This window comes from Arachis hypogaea, chromosome 15 (assembly GCF_003086295.3).
Source record: "Arachis hypogaea cultivar Tifrunner chromosome 15, arahy.Tifrunner.gnm2.J5K5, whole genome shotgun sequence".
Lineage (NCBI taxonomy): Eukaryota > Viridiplantae > Streptophyta > Magnoliopsida > Fabales > Fabaceae > Arachis > Arachis hypogaea.
Genome location: NC_092050.1, coordinates 26,187,774 through 26,212,302, shown reverse-complemented (window position 1 = coordinate 26,212,302; position 24,529 = coordinate 26,187,774). Strand labels below are relative to the sequence as shown.

At 37.2% G+C, this 24,529-nt stretch overlaps 1 protein-coding gene and 1 non-coding gene across 3 annotated transcripts; one reads left to right on the top strand and one right to left on the bottom strand.

Annotated features, from left to right (window-relative positions):
* Positions 1-6,903: 6,903 nt before the first annotated feature.
* Positions 6,904-7,011, bottom strand: LOC112752586 (small nucleolar RNA R71). Its single transcript, XR_003177015.1, has one exon. It is a non-coding gene; the product is annotated as a small nucleolar RNA R71 (small nucleolar RNA).
* Positions 7,012-19,349: 12,338 nt separating this feature from the next.
* LOC112750031 (uncharacterized) lies at positions 19,350-23,378 on the top strand. Of its 2 annotated transcripts, none has more exons than XM_025798525.3 (5): positions 19,350-19,504; positions 19,631-21,865; positions 22,380-22,581; positions 22,685-22,875; positions 22,951-23,378. In XM_025798525.3, the coding sequence occupies exons 2-5, from the start codon at positions 19,678-19,680 to the stop codon at positions 22,986-22,988; spliced, it is 2,619 nt and encodes an 872-aa protein (XP_025654310.1). In that variant the 5' UTR covers positions 19,350-19,504; positions 19,631-19,677; the 3' UTR covers positions 22,989-23,378. The 2 variants fall into 2 exon arrangements, with proteins under 2 accessions (XP_025654310.1, XP_025654311.1); XM_025798526.3 differs by having other exon boundaries at positions 19,376-19,554; positions 19,652-21,865.
* Positions 23,379-24,529: the final 1,151 nt, after the last annotated feature.

The following is a 24,529-nucleotide window of genomic DNA, read 5'->3' as shown; positions in this document are numbered from 1 at the left end:
TTATTTAATTTTCTGTTGTTCATTATGAGTGTTGGATTATTAATATTGTTTGCTGTTTATTGCTGCTGACCGATGATAGGATGTTATTTTAACATCATTATTACTAATTCCTATTGTTGATTTTCATTATTGAGGTTATATTGGGTTACTTGATTTCGAACTTTTCATGTTTAACATTTTTGAATACCAAGTGAATGAAAATTGCCTTCAAGCATTCTAAATCTTTTAAATTGCATGTTGTAGCTAGCCACCATGTGATTTGAATCCTTTTCTTTGATTAGGCAATTTCTTGATGGATATTGTGCATTTATCTTAATGCATTGTATTTCTTGATCATATGCATCCATATGTTATGCTTATGTCTTAATAACATGTTTGACCATTAATTGTCTACTTATGTGCTCTACACATATTTGAAATTAGTCATTTTGGCACAATGTTCTTTTGTGAAATTGGATTGGAAGCTCACCTAAGGACACCCTTTTGAAACTCTCAAGCCATATGGACCATGCTAGCTATGTGATTGACTTTTCACCTCTAGTTCTCTTTTACTACATTGCATAGCAACCATGTTTCACATCTTATGTCTACTAGGTAATGTGAGCCCAAATTCAAGGTGTGTCATTGGTTGGTGTGTAAGTTTCATATACCATTTGGTCCATTAAGTTCTCTTGCACATAAATCAATGTCCATTTATTATCCAATTCACAATTGCTTGATTTTTGGCTGGAATGCTTTCATGCTTCTTTATCGCTTATTTGGTTGTCTTAACCTACGAGTTTAGAGTATTTTAAGCACACTAGGATGAGTGAAGTGCATTCTTCTTTTGTGTAAATTGTGATGAAGTTTTTTTTATGCTAGTGTGCGTGTGTTCTAAACCGCGGGCAATTCAGAACTCACACACTCTTTTCTTCAATATCACACTAATTCACTCACTTCATTCTAGTGCTTATTACCTCATTCCAACAATATTTGCTTCCTTGCTTTTGCATTTACTTGTTTTCTTATCTGGTTTTCTATTTTTCATTGAGGATGCACTATAAGCAACAAAGGAAGCGGGAGAAAGAACATGCAGCAACCGATTGACCTACCAGCTGAAGGTAGCAACTCGAAGAGTCGCCGTACCCCTTTGCTCATCTTAGAATGCAACAAGGACGGTGCAAACTTTTAAGTGTGGGGAGGTCGTCCGACCAGTCGGCGTTTTTGGGTGACAATTTTTAACCCCAACACTTTTGCATTTCATTTTTTTAGGTCTTTTAGGATCTTTAGTTGCATATTTATATATAATAAGCTTAGTTAAAATAATGAAATACTCCAAGAAAAACATTCTTAATAGGGCATTGACATCCCAATTGATTTGAGTAAAAATTTTTCATTGAACTTGCTTGAACTATACATTGTGGATCATGTTTTTGATCTAAGAACACAAGCATGTGAGATTTGAGCCTAATGGTGTGGTTACATCATATAACCACTTATTTTCCTTCTTATGTGCATTATTCTCTTTCTATGATTGTAATCTTTGATTTGTTTGATTCTTTATATCCATTATTCCATGTATACATGCATTTATATGATTGAGGCCATCATTTCATTTAGCTCACTTACCCAAATAGCCTTACCTTTTATCTTCTATTGTTAGCCAACTTTGAGCCTACGATTAATCTACTTTGTTCTTTAATTTAGCACATTACAAGCCTTAGAGCGAAAAACAATAAATGTCCTTAATTTGGATCTTTGATTAGCTTACGCTAGTGAGTGTGTGTATCATTCAAGTGTGGAAAAACATGGGACACTGGGTGAGGTAAAAGTGTGTTTTTGTATTTTTGTTGAAAACATTGGGAATTGGGTACATACTCATGCATTAAATGTTTAAACTATATACATTGATACCTTTGTATATATTCTATTGCAAAAAGAAAAAAATACACAATAATATATATATATATATATATATATATATATATATATAAAAGAAAAAAAAAGAAAAAAAAGAAAAGCTATAAGAAGGGGACAAAATGCCCCAAAGTAAAGATCAATAAGAATCAATTCATATGGGCTGTGAAAAAAAAAAGAGAATGCATGAGTGTGTGAAAAAGTGAAGAATTGGTAGTTAGGTTAACTCTGAAATTGTAGGTCGTCATAGGTTAGGTGGGAAGTTTAGGTTAATCAAAGATTCAAATTTCAAGTCCACTTGACCATATATATCCTACCTTGACCCTAGCCCCATTACAACCTTGAGGAAAGACCTTATGATAATTGTATGCATGCATGAATTAATTGTTGATTGTTAGATGAAAAATAAATCTTGGAAAGCATGATTAGGAGAGAATTGAGTGAATCAACCTTATACACTTGAGCGACTAGAGCGGATACACATCCGGTGAGGGTTCAATTGCTCAATTACATGTTTTCACATATGATCATCACTTTTCTTGCAAGTTTGTAAAAATCTTTAATAACTCAATTCAATTGTGGTTTGACTTGATTGCTATTACCTTAGTCCTTATGCTTATATATGTTTTCTTAGAAATTGATTTATTTTGACCAAGTAGTTGCATTCATTTAGATAGATTGCATGTAGATAGGTTGCATTTAATTAATTTGCATTGAATAAATGTTGATACCCTTTGTTTCTTTCTTGATTCTAGTATGAAGACATGCTTGGTTTAAGTGTGGGGAGGTTGATAAACCCCATTTTTAGGGTTTATCTTGTGCTTAATTTAGAGGATTTTATCAACTTTTTCCCATATTTATTCAATGAAATGGCATGGTTTTATAATTTTCTCCTAATTTGTGCTTGATGAGCGGATAATTTATACGCTTTTTGACATTGTTTTTAGTATGTTTTTAGTAGGATCTAGTTACTTTTAGGGATGTTTTTAATAGATTTTGTGTTAAATTCACATTTCTGGACTTTACTATGAGTTTGTGTGTTTTTCTGTGATTTCAGGTATTTTCTGGCTGAAATTGAGGGACTTGAGCAGAAATCAGATTCAGAGGTTGAAGAAGGACTGCTAATGCTGTTGGATTCTGACCTCCCTGCACTCAAAGTGGATTTTCTGGAGTTACAGAACTCGAAATGGCTCGCTTCCAATTGCGTTGGAAAGTAGACATCCAGGGCTTTCCAGCAATATATAATAGTCCATACTTTGGCCAAGAATTGATGACGTAAACTGGCGTTCAACGCCAGCTTTCTACCCAAATCTGGCGTCCAGCGCCAGAAAAGGATCCAAAACCAGAGTTGAACGCCCAAACAGGCACAGAAACTGGCGTTCAACTCCACAAATGGCCTCTGCACGTGCAACACTCAGGCTCAGCCCAAACACACACCAAGTGGGCCCAGGAAGTGGATTTATGCATCAATTACTTACTCATGTAAACCCTAGTGACTAGTTTATTATAAATAGGACCTTTTACTATTGTATTAGACATCTTTGGACGCCTGGTTCTTAGATCAGAGGGGCTGGCCATCTCGGCCATGCCTGGACCTTCCACTTATGTATTTTCAACGGTAGAGTTTCTACACTCCATAGATTAAGGTGTGGAGCTCTGCTGTTCCTCAAAGATTAATGCAAAGTACTACTGTTTTCTATTCAATTCTTCTTATTTCGCTTCTAAGATATCCATTCGCACCCAAGAACGTGATGAAGGTGATGATTATGTGTGACGCTCATCATCCTTTTCCCTTATGAATGCGTGCCTGACAAACACTTCTGTTCTACATGAATTAAGCTAGAATGAATATCTCTTAGATCTCCTAACCAGAATCTTCGTGGCGTAAGCTAGAATGATGGCGGCATTCAAGAGAATCCGGAAGGTCTAAACCTTGTCTGTGGTATTCTGAGTAGGATTCAATGATTGAATGACTGTGACGAGCTTCAAACTCGCGATTGTTGGGCGTTAGTGACAGACGCAAAAGGAGGGTGAATCCTATTCCAGCATGATCGAGAACCGACAGATGAATAGCCGTGCCGTGACAAGGTGCGTGAGCATATTATTCACTGAGAGGAGGGGATGTAGCCACTGACAACGGTGATGCCCTTGCATAAAGCCAGCCATGGAAAGGAGTAAGACTGATTGGATGAAGATAGCAGGAAAGCAGAGGTTCAGAGGAACGAAAAGCATCTCCATTCGCTTATCTGAAATTCCTACCAATGATTTACATAAGTATCTCTATCCCTATTCTATTATTTATTATTCGAAAACTCCATAATTATTTTATATCCGCCTGACTGAGATTTACAAGGTGACCATAGCTTGCTTCATACCAACAATCTCCGTGGGATTCGACCCTTACTCACGTAAGGTATTACTTGGACGACCCAGTGCACTTGCTGGTTAGTTGTATCGAAGTTGTGACAATTATGAATTAAGATCAGAGCACCAAGCTTTGGAGCCATTACCAGGATTCGTTCGAGCCTGGAGATCACAATTTCGTGCACCAAGTTTTTGGCGCCGTTGCCGGGGATTGTTTGAGTTTGGACAACTGACGGTTCATCTTGTTGCTCAGATTAGGTAATTTTCTTTTTATTTTATTTTCAAATATTTTTCAAAAATAATTTCAAAAATCTCTCATCTGTTTTCGAAAAAAAAAGATAAAAATGTTTTCAAAAATAAATTATTCTATGGCTTCAGAATTTTTAAGAATGAATTCTAGTGTTTCATGAAGCATGTGAAGCTTGGCTGGCTGTAAAGCCATGTCTAAATTTATTTGGACTGAGGCAGCAATTTGTTATCAAGAGCAAGCTAGTTGGAGTTAATCCACCTGCTACTGTTTCTGATTTACATGCTAAAGCTTGGCTGGCCATTAGCCATGTCTAGTGTTTTGGACTGGAGCTTTCTTTGAAAGCTTGGCTGGCTAGTGAGCCATGTCTAATTCCTGGACTGAAGCTTTAGACTAAGAATGCAAGATTCCTGGAATTCATATTAAAAATTTTGGATTCCTTATTTACTTTTTCAAAAGAATTTTTCGAAAAATATAAAATAAAAATCCAAAAAAATTAGAAAATCATAAAAATCAAAAATATTTTTGTGTTTCTTGTTTGAGTCTTGAGTCATATTATAAGTTTGGTGTCACTTGCATATGCATCTTGCATTTTTTCGAAAATATCATGCATTCATAGTGTTCTTCATGATCTTCAAGTTGTTCTTGGTAAGTCTTCTTGTTTGATCTTGATGATTTTTTGTTTTGTGTCTTTTCATGTTTATCATATGCATTCTTGAATTCTTAGTGTCTAAGCATTAAAGAATTCTAAGTTTGGTGTCTTGCATGTTTTCTTTGCATAAAAAAATTTTTCAAAAATATGTTCTTGATGTTCATCATGACATTCAAAGTGTTCTTGGTGTTCATCTTGACATTCATAGCATTCTTGCATGCATTCATTGTTTTGATCTAAAAATTTCATGCATTGCATAATTTTCATGTTTTCATAAAAATTCAAAAAATCAAAAAAATATCTTTCCCTTTTTCTCTCATCAAATTCGAAAATTTGAGTTGACTTTTTCAAAAATTTTTAAAATCAAGTTGTTTCTTAAAAGTCAAATCAAATTTTCAATTTGAAAATCTTATCTTTTTCAAAATTCAAATCTTTTTCAAAATTCTTAGTTATTTTCGAAAATTCCAAAAATATTTTTTAAAAATCTTTTTCTTATTTTTATACCAAATTTTCGAAAATAACATAATCAATTAATGTTTTGATTCAAAAATTTGAAGTTTGTTACTTGCTTGTTAAGAAAGATTCAAACTTTAAGTTCTAGAATCATATCTTGTGATTTCTTATGAATCAAGTCATTAATTGTGATTTTAAAAATCAAATCCTTTTCAAAAACTAATTTCTATCATATCTTTTCAAAAATATCTTCTTATCTTATCTTTTTCAAAAATATCTTTTCAAAATATCTTCTCTAACCTCCTAACTTCTTATCTTTTCAAAATTTGTTTCAACTAACTAACTAACTTTTTGTTTGTTTCTTAACTTTTTCAAAACCACCTAACTAACTCTCTCTCTCTCATTTTCGAAAATATCTCTCCCCTTTTTCAAAATTTCTTTTTAATTTATTAATTATTTTAATTTTTAAAACTTAATTTTCGAAAATTTCTAACACTTTTTCAAAAACTATTTTCAAAAATCACTAACTCTTTTTCAAAACAATTTTCGAAAATTATCCCTCCCCCATCTCATTCTATTTATTCATTCATATCCTAACATCTCATCTCACATCTCTTCCATTCGTACAGTTGTGTTTCTTCCTTTACATTACATCCTTTATCTTCCTCTTTTCTTCCACTCACAAAGGGATCCCTATACTGTGGTATAAAGGATCTCCATTATTATTATTATTTTTCTGTGCCTTCTTCTTTGTCATATGAGCAGGAGCAAGGATAAGAACATTCTTGTGGAAGCAGATCCAGAACCTGAAAGGACTCTGAAGAGAAAATTAAGAGAAGCTAAAATACAACAATCCAGAGATAATCTTTCAGAAATTTTTGAACAGGAGAAGGAGATGGCAGCCGAAAATAATAATAATGTAAGGAAGATGCTTGGTGACTTCACTGCACCTAATTCCAATTTACATGGAAGAAGCATCTCCATTCCTGCCATTGGAGCAAACAACTTTGAGCTGAAACCTCAATTAGTTTCTCTGATGCAGCAGAACTGCAAGTTTCATGGACTTCCATCTGAAGATCCTTTTCAGTTCTTAACTGAATTCTTGCAGATATGTGATACTGTTAAGACTAATGGAGTAGATCCTGAAGTCTACAGGCTCATGCTTTTCCCTTTTGCTGTAAGAGACAGAGCTAGATTATGGTTGGATTCTCAACCCAAAGACAGCCTGAACTCTTGGGATAAGCTGGTCACGGCTTTCTTAGCCAAGTACTTTCCTCCTCAAAAGCTGAGCAAGCTTAGAGCTGATGTTCAAACCTTCAGACAGAAAGAAGGTGAATTCCTCTATGAAGCTTGGGAAAGATACAAACAGTTGACCAAAAAGTGTCCTTCTGACATGCTTTCAGAATGGACCATCTTGGATATATTCTATGATGGTTTATCTGAGCTATCAAAGATGTCACTGGACACCTCTGCAGGTGGATCCATTCACCTAAAGAAAACGCCTGCAGAAGCTCAAGAACTCATTGACATGGTTGCTAATAACCAGTTCATGTACACTTCTGAAAGGAATCCTGTGAGTAATGGGACGCCTATGAAGAAGGGAGTTCTTGAGGTTGATACTCTGAATGCCATACTGGCTCAGAACAAAATATTGACTCAGCAAGTCAATATGATTTCTCAGAGTCTGCATGGAATGCAAGCTGCATCCAACAGTACTCAAGAGGCATCTTCTGAAGAAGAAGCCTATGATCCTGAGAACCCTGCAATAGCAGAGGTAAATTACTTAGGTGAACCTTATGGAAACACCTATAACTCAACATGAAGAAATCATCCAAATTTCTCATGGAAGGATCAAAAGCCCCAACAAGGCTTTAATAATGGTGGAAGAAACAGGTTTAGCAATAGCAAGCCTTTTCCATCATCAACTCAGCAACAGACAGAGAACTCTGAACAAAATGCTTCTAATTTAGCAAATCTAGTCTCTGATCTATCTAAGGCCACTGTAAGTTTCATGAATGAAACAAGGTCTTCCATTAGAAATTTGGAAGCACAAGTGGGCCAGCTGAGTAAAAGGATCACTGAAATCCCTCCTAGTACTCTCCCAAGCAATACAGAAGAGAATCCAAAAGGAGAGTGCAAGGCCATTGACATAAGCGCCATGGCTGAACCTGTGAGGAGAGGAGAGGACGTGAATCCCAAGGAGGAAGACCTCCTGGGACGTCCAGTGATCAATAAGGAGCTTCCCTCTGAGGAACCAAAGGACTCTGAGGCTCATCTAGAGACCATAGAGATTCCATTGAACCTCCTTATGCCCTTCATGAGCTCTGATGATTATTCCTCTTCTAAAGAGAATGAGGGTGCCACTGAAGAGTAAACTGCCAAGTTTCTTGGTGCAATCATGAAGCTGAATGCCAAATTGTTTGGCATTGATGCTTGGGAAGTTGAACCTCCCTTGTTCATCAATGAACTAAGTGATCTGGATCAACTGACATTGCCTCAGAAGAGACAGGATCCTGGAAAGTTCATAATACCCTGCACCATAGGCACCATGATCTTTAAAGCTCTGTGTGACCTTGGTTCAGGGATAAACCTCATGCCCCTCTCTGTAATAGAGAAACTGGGAATCTATGGGGTGCAAGCTGCTAAAATCTCACTAGAGATGGCAGACAGCTCAAGAAAACAGGCTTATGGACAAGTAGAAGATGTATTAGTAAAGGTTGAGGGCCTTTACATCCCTGCTGATTTCATAGTCCTGGATACTGGAAAGGAAGAGGATGAATCCATCATCCTAGGAAGACCTTTCCTGGCCACAGCAAGAGCTGTGATTGATGTTGACAGAGGTGAAATAGTCCTTCAATGGAATGAGAACTCCCTTGTATTCAAAACTCAAGGATCTCCCTCTGCAACCATGGAGAGGAAGCAGGAAAAGCTTCTCTCCAAGCAGAGTCAACCAGAGCCCCCACAGTCAAACTCTAAGTTTGGTGTTGGGAGGCCACAACCAAACTCTAAGTTTGGTGTTGAACTCCCATATCCAAACTCTAAGTTTGGTGTTGGAGAGTCTCAACAAAGCTCTGCACATTTGTGAGGCTCCATGAGAGCCCACTGTCAAGCTATTGACATTAAAGAAGCGCTTGTTGGGAAGCAACCCAATGTTTATTTATCTAACTATATTTTTCTTAGTTATGTGTCTTTATAGGTTCATGATCATGAGGAGTCATAAAATAAATATAAAAATTGAAAACGGAATCAAAAACAGCAGAAGAAAAATCACACCCTGGAGGAGCATCTGTCTGGCGTTCAAACGCCAGAACAGAGCATAGTTCTGGCGCTGAACGCCCAGAATGGGAGCATCCTGGCGCTGAACGCCCAGAACAAGCATGGTTCTGGCGTTCAACGCCAGAAATGGCAGCAAAGGGGCGTTGAACGCCCAAAATGGGCACCAACCTGGCGCTGAACGCCCAGAGTTGTGTGCAAGGGCATTTTACATGCCTAAATTGGTGCAGGGATGTAAATGCCTTGACACCTCAGGATCTGTGAACCCCACAGGATCCCCACCTACCTCATCATCTCTCTTTCTATTCATGATCATCCCTTCTTTTTTTCCATTTACCACTCACATCCATACACCCACTACCTTCAAAAATTCAACATCTCTCTCCCACCCAATCCCACCCATATGGCCGAATACACACTCCCATCCATCTCCTCCATATCTTCTTCTTATTCTTCTATTCTTTCTTCTTTTGCTCGAGGGCGAGCAACATTCTAAGTTTGGTGTGGTAAAAGCATAGCTTTTTTGTTTTTTCCATAACCATTGATGGCACCTAAGGCCAGAGAAACCTCTAGAAAGAGGAAAGGGAAGACAAAAGCTTCCATCAAGGGTCTATAGCTCAGTGGTAGAACATTTGACTGCAAATCAAGAGATCCCTGAGATACCTCAAGGGATACATTTTCTTCCACACAATTATTGGAAGCAACTAAGGGTGGAACATCAAGAGCACTCCATCATCCTTCATGAAATCAGAGAAGATCTAAAAGCACTGAAGGAGGAGCAACAAAGGCAAGGAAGAGACATAGAAGAGCTCAAGGACATCATTGATTCCTCAAGAAGGAAATGCCACCATTACTAAGGTGGATTCATTCCTTGTTCTTAATTCTTCTGCTTTTTGTTTTCTATGTTATATGTTTATCTATGTTTGTGTCTTCATTACATGATCATTAGTAGTTAGTAACTTTGTCTTAAAGTTATAAATGTCCTATGAATCCATCACCTCTCTTAAATGAAAAATGTTTTAATTCAAAAGAACAAGAAGTACATGAGTTTCGAATTTATCCTTGAACTTAGTTTAATTATATTGATGTGGTGACAATGCTTCTTGTTTTCTGAATGTATGCTTGAACAGTGCATATGTCTTTTGAAGTTGTTGTTTAAGAATGTTAAATATGTTGGCTCTTGAAAGAATGATGACTAGGAGACATGTTATTTGATAATCTGAAAAATCATAAAAATGATTATTGAAGCAAGAAAAAGCAGCAAAGAACAAAGCTTGCAGAAAAAAAATAGGCGAAAAAAAATATAGAAAGAAAAAGAAAAAGCAAGCAGAAAAAGCCAAAGCTCTTAAAACCAAGAGGCAAGAGCAAAAAGCCAATAACCCTTAAAACCAAAAGGCAAGGGCAAACAAAAAGGATCCCAAGGCTTTGAGCATCAGTGGATAGGAGGGCCTAAAGGAATAAAATCCTGGTCTAAGCGGCTAAACCAAGTTGTCCCTAACCATGTGCTTGTGGCGTGTAGGTGTCAAGTGAAAACTTGAGACTGAGCGGTTAAAGTCAAGGTCCAAAGCAAAAAAAGAGTGTGCTTAAGAACCCTGGACACCTCTAATTGGGGACTTTAGCAAAGCTGAGTCACAATCTGAAAAGGTTCACCCAATTATGTGTCTGTGGCATTTATGTATCCGGTGGTAATACTGGAAAACAAAGTGCTTAGGGCCACAGCCAAGACTCATAAAATAGCTGTGTTCAAGAATCATCATACTAAACTAGGAGAATCAATAACACTATCTGAACTCTGAGTTCTTATAGATGCCAATCATTCTGAACCTCAATGGATAAAGTGAGATGCCAAAACTATTCAAGAGGCAAAAAGCTATAAGTCCCGCTCATATGATTGAAGTTCTGTTTCATTGATAGTTTGGAATTTATAGTATATTCTATTCTTTTTATCCTATTTTGATTTTCAGTTGCTTGGGGACAAGCAACAATTTAAGTTTGGTGTTGTGATGAGCGGATAATTTATACGCTTTTTGACATTGTTTTTAGTATGTTTTTAGTAGGATCTAGTTACTTTTAGGGATGTTTTTAATAGATTTTGTGTTAAATTCACATTTCTGGACTTTACTATGAGTTTGTGTGTTTTTCTGTGATTTCAGGTATTTTCTGGCTGAAATTGAGGGACTTGAGCAGAAATCAGATTCAGAGGTTGAAGAAGGACTGCTAATGCTGTTGGATTCTGACCTCCCTGCACTCAAAGTGGATTTTCTGGAGTTACAGAACTCGAAATGGCTCGCTTCCAATTGCGTTGGAAAGTAGACATCCAGGGCTTTCCAGCAATATATAATAGTCCATACTTTGGCCAAGAATTGACGACGTAAACTGGCGTTCAACGCCAGCTTTCTACCCAAATCTGGCGTCCAGCGCCAAAAAAGGATCCAAAACCAGAGTTGAACGCCCAAACTGGCACAGAAACTGGCGTTCAACTCCACAAATGGCCTCTGCACGTGCAACACTCAGGCTCAGCCCAAACACACACCAAGTGGGCCCAGGAAGTGGATTTATGCATCAATTACTTACTCATGTAAACCCTAGTGACTAGTTTATTATAAATAGGACCTTTTACTATTGTATTAGATATCTTTGGACGCCTGGTTCTTAGATCAGAGGGGCTGGCCATCTCGGCCATGCCTGGACCTTCCACTTATGTATTTTCAACGGTAGAGTTTCTACACTCTATAGATTAAGGTGTGGAGCTCTGCTGTTCCTCAAAGATTAATGCAAAGTACTAATGTTTTCTATTCAATTCTTCTTATTTCGCTTCTAAGATATCCATTCGCACCCAAGAACGTGATGAAGGTGATGATTATGTGTGACGCTCATCATCCTTCTCCCTTATGAACGCGTGCCTGACAAACACTTCTGTTCTACATGAATTAAGCTAGAATGAATATCTCTTAGATCTCCTAACCAGAATCTTCGTGGCGTAAGCTAGAATGATGGCGGCATTCAAGAGAATCCGGAAGGTCTAAACCTTGTCTGTGGTATTCTGAGTAGGATTCAATGATTGAATGACTGTGACGAGCTTCAAACTCGCGATTGTTGGGCGTTAGTGACAGACGCAAAAGGAGGGTGAATCCTATTCCAGCATGATCGAGAACCGACAGATGAATAGCCGTGCCGTGACAGGGTGCGTGAGCATATTATTCACTGAGAGGAGGGGATGTAGCCACTGACAACGGTGATGCCCTTGCATAAAGCCAGCCATGAAAAGGAGTAAGACTGATTGGATGAAGATAGCAGGAAAGCAGAGGTTCAGAGGAACGAAAAGCATCTCCATTCGCTTATCTGAAATTCCTACCAATGATTTACATAAGTATCTCTATCCCTATTCTATTATTTATTATTCGAAAACTCCATAATTATTTTATATCCGCCTGACTGAGATTTACAAGGTGACCATAGCTTGCTTCATACCAACAATCTCCGTGGGATTCGACCCTTACTCACGTAAGGTATTACTTGGACGACCCAGTGCACTTGCTGGTTAGTTGTATCGAAGTTGTGACAATTATGAATTAAGATCAGAGCACCAAGCTTTGGAGCCATTACCAGGATTTGTTCGAGCCTGGAGATCACAATTTCGTGCACCAGTGCTTGAGAGTGAAAACATGCTTTTTAGGCCCTTAATTGCTAATTTTAATTCACCTTTGGTTCCACTTGATGTCTTGATGTGTTTGTTAGTGAATTCAGGATTGAAAAAAGCTAGGAATATAATGGATCAAAGGACTGAAGAGAAAAGCATGCAAAGTGGAGAATTCATGGAAAATCAAGGATTTGGAGTGCATATATCGACGCGCACGCGTGAATATGAAGTCGCATGGTGACGCGTACGCGTGACATGATGCGTACACGTGGGAAGGAAAACGCCAAATGACGCGTACGCGTGACCCATGCGTACGCGTTGAAGCTCGCACGTGACCTCATTAAAGTGAAAATATTGGGGGCGATTTCTGAGCTGCTCAGGCCTATATCCAACTCATTTCTGAGGCTATTACATGCAGAATTCGGGGGGTGGGGGTGATTGATACACATTAGTTTTAGAGAGAGAAATAGAATTCTAAAGAGAGAGACTCTCTCCTCTCTCTAGATTAGGGTTTTTAGTTTTCTTCCTTTTAAATCTAGATTTGAATTCTCTCCATGCTTTAGTTTACCTTTACTTTTATTTGTTCTAGCAATTTACTTCTCTTGTAGTTCCTTTATTTTGTTAATTTTAGTTCATGCACTCTTTTGTTGATTTCAATTCTCTTTTAATGCAAATTATGATTTCTATGTCTTTTGATGTTTGCCTTAATTTCTATTGTTGAGTTCTTACTTTGATTAGTTATAGCTTCCTTTAATTCTTGGAATTAATGATGTTTACTTTTATTGCCTTCTATGTGTTTGATGAAATGTCTCTTTTAGTTTTGAGTTAGATTTTTTCCCTCTTGGCTTGAGTTGAGTAATTGGAGACGCTTGAGTTATCAAACTCTCTTGTTGATTGATAATTGGAAGTTGTTAGTTGACTTGAATGCCATTAAAACTAGTCTTTCATTAGGATTTGACTAGGACTTGTGGACTCAAGTTGATTGTATCCACTTGACTTTCCTTCATAGTTAGATGTTAACTAAGTGGGAGCAATGGACAATTCTTGTCACAATTGATGATGATAATGAGGATAGGACTTCTAGTTATCATCCCTTGCCAAGAGCTTTCTTAGTTGTTAGCCTATTTCTTTTTCTATTCACATTTCGTGTTCCTTATTACGAAAACCCCAAAACATTCCTTCCTAGCCAATAACAACAACACTTTCCTGTAATTCCTTGAGAGACGACCCGAGGTTTAAATACTTCGGTTATTTTTATTGGGATTTGTACTTGTGACAAACAAAATTTTGATTGAGGATTGTTTGTTGGTTTAGAACTATACTTACAACGAGATTTCATTTGTGAAATTCTTTACCATCAAATTTTGAGTTGAAAATGCTCCCGAATGTATTAGAGGGGGTCTTCCTCTTCCAAGCCGACCCAAATGTTGACTCCGAAACCAGAAAAACTAGTAGCAGCTGAGCAATAGCCATCCAAGATGGAGGGGTAGGAGAAATCTCCAATGTCGGTTCAACAAAAGTATAAGTCAATGTCAGGTCAACAATGGGAATATGGGCCATCTTCTTAGCCTCAAGCTTAGCCGCTTGTCGAGCCACAATATTCTTCCTTGTCTACCTTAGCTTCTTATAATGATCAGAGTTGTTTACCATTTTTTCTACAAGAGAAATGAGAAATTTAGCAACATAAACATTTATATAAAAAAGACTATACACAAAACAAAACTAACTACCTAACTCGATCCGAACATAGCTTGGCTTTGCTACCAAAAATTTCTTTGTGATGAAGTGTGGAGATCGATCCCACTCTTGGAAGAGAGCCTGATCAATTGCTCCTCCTCGTCCAAATCTTCAAGGTCGCGTCTCACTATTGCGAATTTCTCTTTCCAGTATAACCAAAATATATATTAAGACTTCTCATTCACCCAGAAAGGTCGGGTATCCTCTACAGGTCAGATTTGAAAGTAATAATTTTTGAAATCATAAAAAGATTCTTTAAAAATTAAAAAAAATCTTCCTACCCTGTACAACTCGGAAGGAGGTCCATTGCTGCTTCTTTCTACTAAAAGGCTTGGTTAGGAAAAAAAATAGAAAAACACTTTCAAAGAGATTAGGAGCTCTAGAGTTCGACAAACTAGCTGAAAAACTTTCATAAAACCCCACGAGTTGGGATGTAACTAAGTAGGATCTGTTCATTAGGCTAACAATATGTCTTACTCGAAGTCGGTGAAAGAAAACTTAACCTTGAGCCTAGTGAAAAGACATTCGTATATGAAAAGGAAGTGATCTTCTGACCTATTAAAGCGGACATAGCATACCCGCTCCTCAGGGTCGGGGGCTTCTAAAGTGTATTTCTCTTCATCCTCTTGTTTAGAACAAATCAAGTACTTAAGATGAAAATTTTTTATGGTTTCTCTATCCATCATAGACACAACTCCTAAAACAGTTATGTCTACCCAATCTAAATTTTTTGGCATGTTAGAAGGCATGATTTGTACTATAAATCGAGACATATAGAAATCATACACCTATAAAAAAACAAGATCTACAATAAAGAGGTCGGTCATGCTTGTAAAGAAGTCGGCATCATCATCAACAGTAAATCTAACAAAGCTATCATGACATTGTAAACACTACAGAGATGGCAGAAACGTAAAATAATGCACACATCAACCTTGATGCTAGCACCAATTGGAGGCAACACTAACCCCCTAAAATACACTCACACAATCAAGAGCAATTGGTTATTCGAAACTCCAGCAATTACCAACTAAATGCAAGAAATACAAGAAACAAATAGCAAATTGCAAGAAAACAATTTCGGAAAAGACTGAAGTTCAAAAAAAAATGAAGGATATTTCAGGCGAGAAAATGAAAAGATGATGAAAAAGAAGAAAGGTTGAGTATATATAAAGGCATATATAGGGGTAAAATGGTAACTTTATCCCACTTTAAATGATGCACGGTTACCAAAAAGCGTGCGAAAAACGATTATGGAACAGGGAACGTTACTGGAACATTACAACCACCCAAATCACGTCGAGTTCTACAAATTCAAAAATACGTCGAGTCAGCCAACTTCTTCAGATAAGATCACATCGAAAAAACGACTTGTGAACTATGCAAGATGAAGAATCAAGGGCGACCTACTTATGCCCGACATCGACTTGAACGAACTCGACATCAAGTAGGGACACTATTCATACCCTGGTCCAATAATAAAGCCAGACCCAAAGTAGACAAGCCAACCCCACAAAAGAAAGGTCCAAAAAATCGTTTTTGTCTATCCGACCTACATGAGGAACGAACCTATTAATCTGTATGCCCGACCTACGTGCAGAACCTTGACTGTACGTATTGATTTGCCCAACAATTCAAATATAAGATCTTAACAACTCATACATAAAAGGAAAAATAACCACCCATCATAGGTGGATAAGTTACATAAAAATAACAATCTTGTCTTTTTTACTATATAAATATCTCATCTAACTTAGATATTTCAGTCTACTAAATTCTGTCTAAAATTTTTACTAACTTAAATATAGAAATTTCTTGCAGGTATCACACTCATCCTCACTCAAAAATCTCAGACAATTTCACCTCATCGAAAGAGATATGAATATTATCATCTAAAAAAATCTAGACCTCACGTTCAAATTCAAATCACATTGATTTCAGATAACTCTTGAAATATTCACCTAATAGATCTATTTTATTCATTCATTTATATCAAATGATCCAAAATATCTATAGTATTTTGTAGATTGAGTACCCAAAATTTCATAGGAACCCTATATCCATGTGTGGCGCCCTCTTTCGGCAATTTTGTCTCTACTAACGTTGTGATAAATGTCAGTTGTCCACTTTTCATGCATTTTTCACCATGATTTAATGATAACTTGCTTTCCTTATTAGGTGTCGTTAGAGCTAAATTTTAATCGCTTTTTCTTTGAGTGCTTAAATATTAATAGCAATAAGATAAGATTACAAATTTAGACATTTAAATCTCCACCAAATTATTAAAAAAAAACAATTAAATTTTTAAAAAATTTTAAAATTTTCAGTTTAGTTCCGAAGAAAATCTAAAAAAGATATATTAGTCGATATAAATATGAACACTTTTAACAATTGCAAGACGACACAATTTTAGTAATTGTATATAGAGATTGTTTGTCCATTATACACCTGGTATTTAACAATCACATAACAAGTTAACGCTTCATGTGGACAAATGCTGTTATTCATTGATGATAAAATTAATGTAGAGTGCATTATCTAATAAAAATAATCTTTAAGAATTATTTTATCAATTAATTTTTTTAGAATTAAAATATTTGACTAAAACTTTTTTGAGAATTGATTTGGTGTATTCATATATTAAATTGATCCATTTCACACCATAAATACTCTTATTTTTAGATATTTTGTTAATAGTGTGTTTACGTGTTGTGAAAAAATAAAGAAAATATTTAGGAAGAAAAAGGGAAAAAATGTAAAACGAGATCAAATGATTATTAAATTTTTGTTTATAAATTTAAAATAAATAAAATAAAAAATTTATTATATATTTCACAATTTAATTTTTATAAAAAATAAATAATTATATAATAATATATTAAAAAAAGAGTAAATTAAGCTCGATTTTCAAAAAGCCTATGATAGAGTCAAATGGAACTTCCTGGACACTGTGTTACAAAAGATGGGATTCAGACAGAAATGAAAAGTTTGGGTTATGGAATGTGTGACCACTGTTTCTATGTCGCTTCTGATAAATGGATCGCCTTCTAAGCCGTTCAAAATGGAAAGAGGATTGAGACAAGGTGACCCCCTTTCACCCTTCTTGTTTGTTTTAGTTGTGGATGTCCTGCATCGAATGATTGGAGAGGCAGTTAGGAACAGACGGATATCACCATTGTTGGTTGGCAGAGACAGTATAGAACTGTCACACCTTCAATTTGCTGACGATACCATTCTATTCTGCCCACCAGATGAGGAGACTATAAGGAATTACAAGCGGATGCTGAGATGCTTTGAGTTAATGTCAGGGCTTAACATCAACTTTGATAAGTCCAGCTTGATCCCAATCAACTGTGATGAGCAGTGGGCCCGGCGTATGTGCAAGTTGTTGGGTTGCAAAGGGCCACTGTTCCAGTCAAATACCTTAGAATCTCCTTAGGTGCAAATCCGAGGTTGGTGAAGACCTGGAAGCCTATCATAGACAGAGTGGAGGAGAAACTCAGTTTGTGGAAAGCTAAGGTGTTAAATAAAGCTGGGAAACTGGTGCTTATCAAATCAGTCTTAAATAGCTTGCCAGTGTATTATTTGAGTCTGTTCAAGATGCTAAAAGCTGTTGCTGAGAAGTTGATTTCATTATAGAGAAGATTCTTGTGGTGTAAGGAGGATGGTCGAAATGGTATGGCAGTCGTTAGATGGGAAGTGGTGTAGGCTCCTAAGAAGCTAGGCGGGTTGGGAGTTGGGGATGCTTTGATTCGAAATACTGCTCAGTTGTTTAAGTGGTGGTGGCGGTTTTCAAAGGAAGAGTGCCCGTTGTGGAAGAAGGTAGTGTGTTCCTGTCATAATCTGAACCCAACTGAGCTACTATCAACGCAAGTACTACCATCTAGAGAAGGCCCATGGAAGGATATATGCCAAGTACATATCACGAATCAATATATTAGGGATAAGATGGTTACAGGCTTGTCAATGGAGGTGGGTGATGGGCAATGGACACGATTTTGGTAGGATGTTTGGCTTTTCGGTGGAGCTTTAAAGGATTAGTTTTCGAGGTTCTTCTCTGTTTCAAACCAAGGGGGATCTGTCATACGGGACTGTGGGTTTTGGGATGGGTTAGAGTGGATTTGGAACTTCCAATGGAGGTGAGAGCTTTTTCAATGGGAGTTGGAACTTCTGAGTCATTTGCATGAGGCCGTGAGACCTGTAAAACTAGTACATAACAGAGAGGATAGAGTGGTGTGGAAATATATAGGCAAGGTGTTTTTTCAACTAACTCATTTGTGCAGGTGTTGCAGGAGGAATTGCTCCCAGAGGAGGTCACCAGTTTCAGCTTTACTAGGACTATTTGGAAAGGCTTGGTTCCACCAAGAATGGAGCTGTTTGCTTGGTTTGTGCTAATAGGCCGAGTGAATACAAAGGAGAGGCTAAGCCGGTTTGGTATTATCCCTCAGGAAGATAATGTATGTGTGTTATGTAATACTGATGTGGAGCATGTACATCACTTGTTTCTAGGCTGTACTTTTACTTGGCAGGTGTGGAGTGCTTGGATTTCAGCTTTTGGCCGACAATGGTCCTGTCCGGGTTCGATGAAAGAGCACTTTCTAAGTTGGATAGAAGAACCGAGGAGTAAGGAGACTAAAAAACAGCGGTTGATGTGCTTCTGTGCGATTCTCTGGAACATTTGGATGGAGAGGAATAGGAGGATATTCCAGAATACAAGTAAAGGCGTTGAAGAAGTTATCAACATGACCTTCATTAGCGCTAACGAGTGGAGTAGTGTGAATCCCTTTTGTTGTTGATGGCTATGCCGGAGATGGCTTAGGGATCGTATTCGTGTTGTAATTTTATTTAGTTTTCTCGGATTGTTGACTAGCTCTGACTACTCCACCTTGTTGTGTTGAGTTCTTATTTTCAAAAAAAAAAAGACTAAATTAAATAATATTTATTAATAGTTGAAATATTAGCATTTTTATTTTCCAATAAAGCTATTGCAGCAATATGATTTTTTCCCTTTCGGTTTTTTTTCCCACTGAGTCACTCAGAAACAAACCGGCCCGGATAACCTTTCTCCTTTGGAACCTTGCCTATTCAATTCATAGTCATACATCCTCCATTCATACATCCCTCTCTTTGCCCTAACCGGTCCATCCGGTTACACGTCCACGGTTCTCTTCTCTCTTCTCTTCCCTCTTCGAACAGAAAGAAAGAAGTCAAAGAACTCGTTACGACGCTGACGCTAACCCGGGTTTGTTCTTTTTCCCTCGTATTCCCAATTCTTGCATCCAAATCGTAAAGGTGAACTCTTTTTATCATTTGTTATTGAATAGAATTCGAACTTACAAGTAGGTCTAGTTTCAATTTTGTGACACAGTGCATGTTGTTGAGGTTTTAGTTGGAGGGGTTTTGAGGTTGATTTAAATGAGTTCAATTATAAACCTTGAGGAGGTTCCAGTTACACCCATGAAACGTGATCCTGCATGGAAGCATGTTCAGATGTTTAAGAATGGGAAGAAGGAGCAACTTAAGTGCATATATTGCATGAAGTTGTTCAATGGTGGTGGCATTTATAGGGTTAAGGAACATCTTGCTTGTAGGAAGGGCAATGGATCCATTTGCAGTCTTGTTCCCAAGGATGTTAGGTTTCATATGCAGCAGAGCTTGGAAGATAGTGGGACGAAGAATATTAAGAAAGGGAAGAAGCAGAAGCAGCAGAAGCAGCAGAAGAAGCAGAAGATTGAGGAAGAGGTCATGCCCTTGGTTTCAAATCAGGTGGATGAGAATGATGAGGTAGTGGATGCTCGTGTTGGTGAGGGGATGAGTAAAAATGCAGCAATGAAGAAGAGGAAGAAGCAGAAGGCTGAAGAAGAAGAGACCATGGTTTCAAATCAGGTGTTTGAGAATCATGAATTAGTGGTTGCTGGTGAAGGAATGAGTATAAATTTAGTGGATGCTCATGTTGGTGAGGGGATGAGTAAAAATGCAGCAATAAAGAAGAGGAAGAAGCAGAAGGCTGAAGAAGAAGAGACCATGGTTTCAAATCAGGTGTTTGAGAATCATGAATTAGTGGTTGCTGGTGAAGGAATGAGTATAAATTTAGTGGATGCTCATGCTGGTGAGGGGATGAGTAAAAATGCAGCAACGAAGAAGAGGAAGAAGCAGAAGGCTGAAGAAGAAGAGACCATGGTTTCAAATCAGGTGTTTGAGAATCATGAGTTAGTGGTTGCTGGTGAGGGAATGAGTATAAATGTAGAAATGACGAAGAACTCAACACCGATGCACTCTACAGATATTGATGCTGATTCTGAAGCTGTTCTTGCGGTGGAGAAAAATGCATTGGGTCCCAAAGGGTTTGACAATGACATTAAGACGGCAATAGGTCAGTTTTTGTATTATGTTGGTGCACCTTTTGATGCTGTGAACTCAGTCTATTTTAAACAGATGGTGGAGGCAATTTCTTCAAGGGGTTCGGGATTTGAGTGTCCCTCGCAGCATGAACTCCGCGGTTGGGTCCTGAAATACTCTGTGGAAGAAATGAAGAATGATGTAGAGAGGTGCAGGTTGAAATGGGGGAGGACAGGCTGTTCTATCTTGGTTGATCAGTTGACTACAGAAGCCGGTAGAGTGCTGCTAAATTTTTTTGCCTGTTTTCCCGATGGAATAATCTGTTTGAAAACCTTTGACTCGACCGAGATTTTTGTTCCCGCAAAGTGTTATGAGTTGATAAGACAAATAGTAGAAGAAATTGGAGTTGGACATGTGCTGCAAGTGATTACACCAGGTGAAGAACTATATGCTGTTGCTGGTAAGTGGCTAACTGATACTTTTCCTACCCTTTTTTGGAGCCCTTCAGCAGCTTATTGCATTGATCTGATATTTGAAGATTTTGGAAATCTTGAGTGGATTAGTATTGTGATTGAACAAGCTAGATCTATAACTAGATTTGTCTACAATTGTAGTGCAGTCTTGAGTATGGTTAGAAGGTATACTTTAGGGAATGATATTGTTGATCCTGCATTCTCACACTCGTCAACAAACTTTTCCACAATAAAACGATTTGTTGATCTCAAACACAAGTTACAGACCATGATCACATCTCAAGAGTGGATGGATTGTCCATACTCAAAGAAAGCAGAAGGTTTGGAAATGTTAGATATCCTGAGTGATAAAGTTTTTTGGTCCTCATGTCAAATGGTCGTTCGTCTAACAGCTCCTCTCTTGGGGGTCCTGAGAATAGCTACTAGTGAGTTGAAACCTGCAATGGGATACATTTATGCTGGAATTTACCGGGCAAAAGAAGCTATTAAGAAAGCACTTGTTAAGAGGGAGGATTATATGGTGTACTGGAATATTATACATAACAGATGGGAAAGGTTGTGGAATCATCCCCTTCATGCTGCTGGCTTCTACCTTAATCCAAAGTTCTTCTATAGTATTCATGAGGATATGCAAAATGAGATTCTCTCAAGGTTGTTTGATTGTATAGAGAGATTAGTTCCTGATACAAGAATCCAAGATAAAATTGTCAAGGAGATAACCTTATACAAGACTGCTGCTGGAGATTTCGGGAGAAAGATGGCAATCAGAGCTAGAAATAATCTGCTTCCTAGTAAGGGCTAATAACCTATTCTCTTAGATAGGAATATATGTTCACTAACCAAGTTGTGTTTTAACTTCTACTTTCAATAACTTTTAATAGGAAAAAAAATTAAATCTTTGAAACACTACTCAAAATAGTTATGATGCATAGATGTAGAAAACTGAGAAACTGAACGGGGAAATATCTGCCTTCTCTTTTGCATAAAATGCTTATGCTGTGACAAGTAAACCGATCTAACTTATATGAGCTGAGATAGAAATTTTCTGTGTCGACCTCCCCATTGACCTTGTGGTTGTAAGCTTGTTTACATCATAGAGTGACTGCCAGCATAATTCTGAAATCCTGTAAAAAAGGTGGAGATAATGTTTATATGACTGGCCTAGAATTATCACACTAACAATTATGCCACTTATCCTATTTGAGTATTTCCTTTCTCTCATGACCCTTTGTGAGAATTCCCTTTTATTTTTTCTTTTCTGTTTGTTTCTTTGTTTTTCATTAAGAATGTGTGTTTCATTTATAGCTGAATGGTGGTCAACATATGGAGGAGGCTGCCCCAACTTATCCCGTTTATCAATTCGTATTCTCAGTCAGACATGCAGTTTGCCAATGTACAAGAGAAACCAGATGTCTTTCGAACAAAAAGTGAATTCGGGGAATTTTATAGTAAGCCAACATCTCAGCGATCTTGCCTTTGTTCAGCACAACTTACAATTAAGACAAATGTGAGCTTGGACCATTGTAGACTAATAGATTTTATTTTATTTTCTCGAAGAAAAAGTTTAGATAGATTGTAGACTAATATCCTGTTGTTTGATTTTCTTTCAGGCTCACTAGCAAAGAACAAAATTTTAGTGATCCGTTATCTTTCAATAGCATTGGCATGGTTGAGGAGTGGATCAGGCCAAGTGATTTACTCTTTGAAGAGAATGGGAGCTCATATTGGATGGTACTTGACCCTTCTGTTAACTCAATGCTCATAAGGCCGTCAAATGATGAAGCTGAAGAATTGGGCGAAGGTAAATTGTGTGTTTCAATGGATGTGGAAACTGCTAGACAATGCCATTAATTAACATGTTTCCATCTGTTTGCAGGGTTTGATGATGATGAAATTTTCAATTATGGGAAATAGATAGTGGATGATCCAGAGAGCCATTGTTTTGGTCTGTATGATCCATGCTGATGAGGGACAATAGATAGTGGATGATCCTCGTTATTGCCCAGCACAGAAAATGCGTATTATTTACATTTTCCAGTTGTTTTCCTGATGCTAGTGGCTAATTGCTAGGTGGACTTTTTGGGAAGAGGAGGATGTCCCAATTCTTGTTAGATCTGTTACTTCTTGTACAGTTGCCTATGTTTATTTGCTAGTTTTGCAGCGTGTGTCGCTCCAATTTAGGGTACAACTCTTACAAACTTGAACTCTTAAGTGTAACAGAACGAGCTAGTGGATCTTGAATGTGTTTTGGCTAAGATTGTTCATCTTGTGAATTGATATGTTTGGCTGTTTGCAATTGCGAAATGTCTCTCGGATTTTTTTTTGCTTATAGTCGTTGTTTGTGAATCACAATCTTAGGGGACAAGTACTTTAATTCAATTCAACTCTATAATATTCTTTTGGTCTCTTTATAAAAAAATAATTGTTGATTTTGACATGTCCCATGCCCAACAATTGTAGCCATTGAGAGACTTATTCATAGATTGAATGCACTCAGAATCGAACTGTGTCGTTGCCATGAGGAAAGTTACTTCCGGAAAGTCTATTTTGTGCTTTTTGCATTCAAGCCTTTACTAAAGAGGATGCTTCCATTTTGTCTACGCCATTTTGCCGCCATACACTTCCCGCTTTCCTGTCATCCTCATTCTCAGGTACTCCTTTAATCTTCATCTTCATCCTGTAAACTACTCTTAGAAAAATCATCTATAAATTTCATGTTTCATGGGGGCTAAGGTTTACTGCTCATTACTGTGATGTTTATTGTGAGCTGAATGTGTTTGGACTTTGGAATGAGGCAAAATTGAAGGAACCAATGGGATTGTTGGTTAGTTTAGGTTGATGGTGATGGAATATAGAGTAGAGTTAGAATGCTGATTGAGTTAATCGTGAACGATATAGGTAAAGAGCTAATGAGTCTCAAATTGTTAATTTTAAGACTTTGACTTTTGGGTCCTATTCTTTATGTGGTTCCTTAGTTGGCTAGTTGCCGTGGTTCTTGAGTTTTGTTCATGGTAAACATAATGAACATATGTGAATCAGTGTGTTTCTTGGTTTTATTTCTTATTCGGTTGAGAGCTTATACAAACTGGTAAAGTATTCTTTTTATCTCTAAAGTTTGGGAAAAGTTTCAAAAATATCTCTAAGTTTTATTTATTTCAATTTTATCTCAAAAGTTTTCGATTGACATCAAATATATCCCTTCCGGCTGATTTTTCAAAAAATTTAGCTAACAACAATAATTACATAACAACTTTCAATACAAGCAAATCAAACATAATTGTCAACTTGTCAAGTATTATTATGGGATTGGTCTTAAATTTTTTGAAAATTTAGCTGTTAGGAGTATATTTAATATAAATTGAAAATTTTTGGGACAAAATTAAAACAAATAAAACTTTTAAAATTTTTGTCAAACTTCAGGAACAAAAAATATACTTTACCTTTATTTGTTTTAT

Bases quoted from the DNA above. Each gene is read 5' to 3' on its own strand.
- LOC112750031 (XM_025798525.3), top strand. From the start codon at position 19,678: ATGAGTTCAATTATAAACCTTGAGGAGGTTCCAGTTACACCCATGAAA. The intron at 22,582-22,684 runs GTGAGCTTGGAC...ATTTTCTTTCAG, and splicing joins AACTTACAATTAAGACAAAT to GCTCACTAGCAAAGAACAAA. The intron at 22,876-22,950 runs GTAAATTGTGTG...ATCTGTTTGCAG, and splicing joins AGCTGAAGAATTGGGCGAAG to GGTTTGATGATGATGAAATT.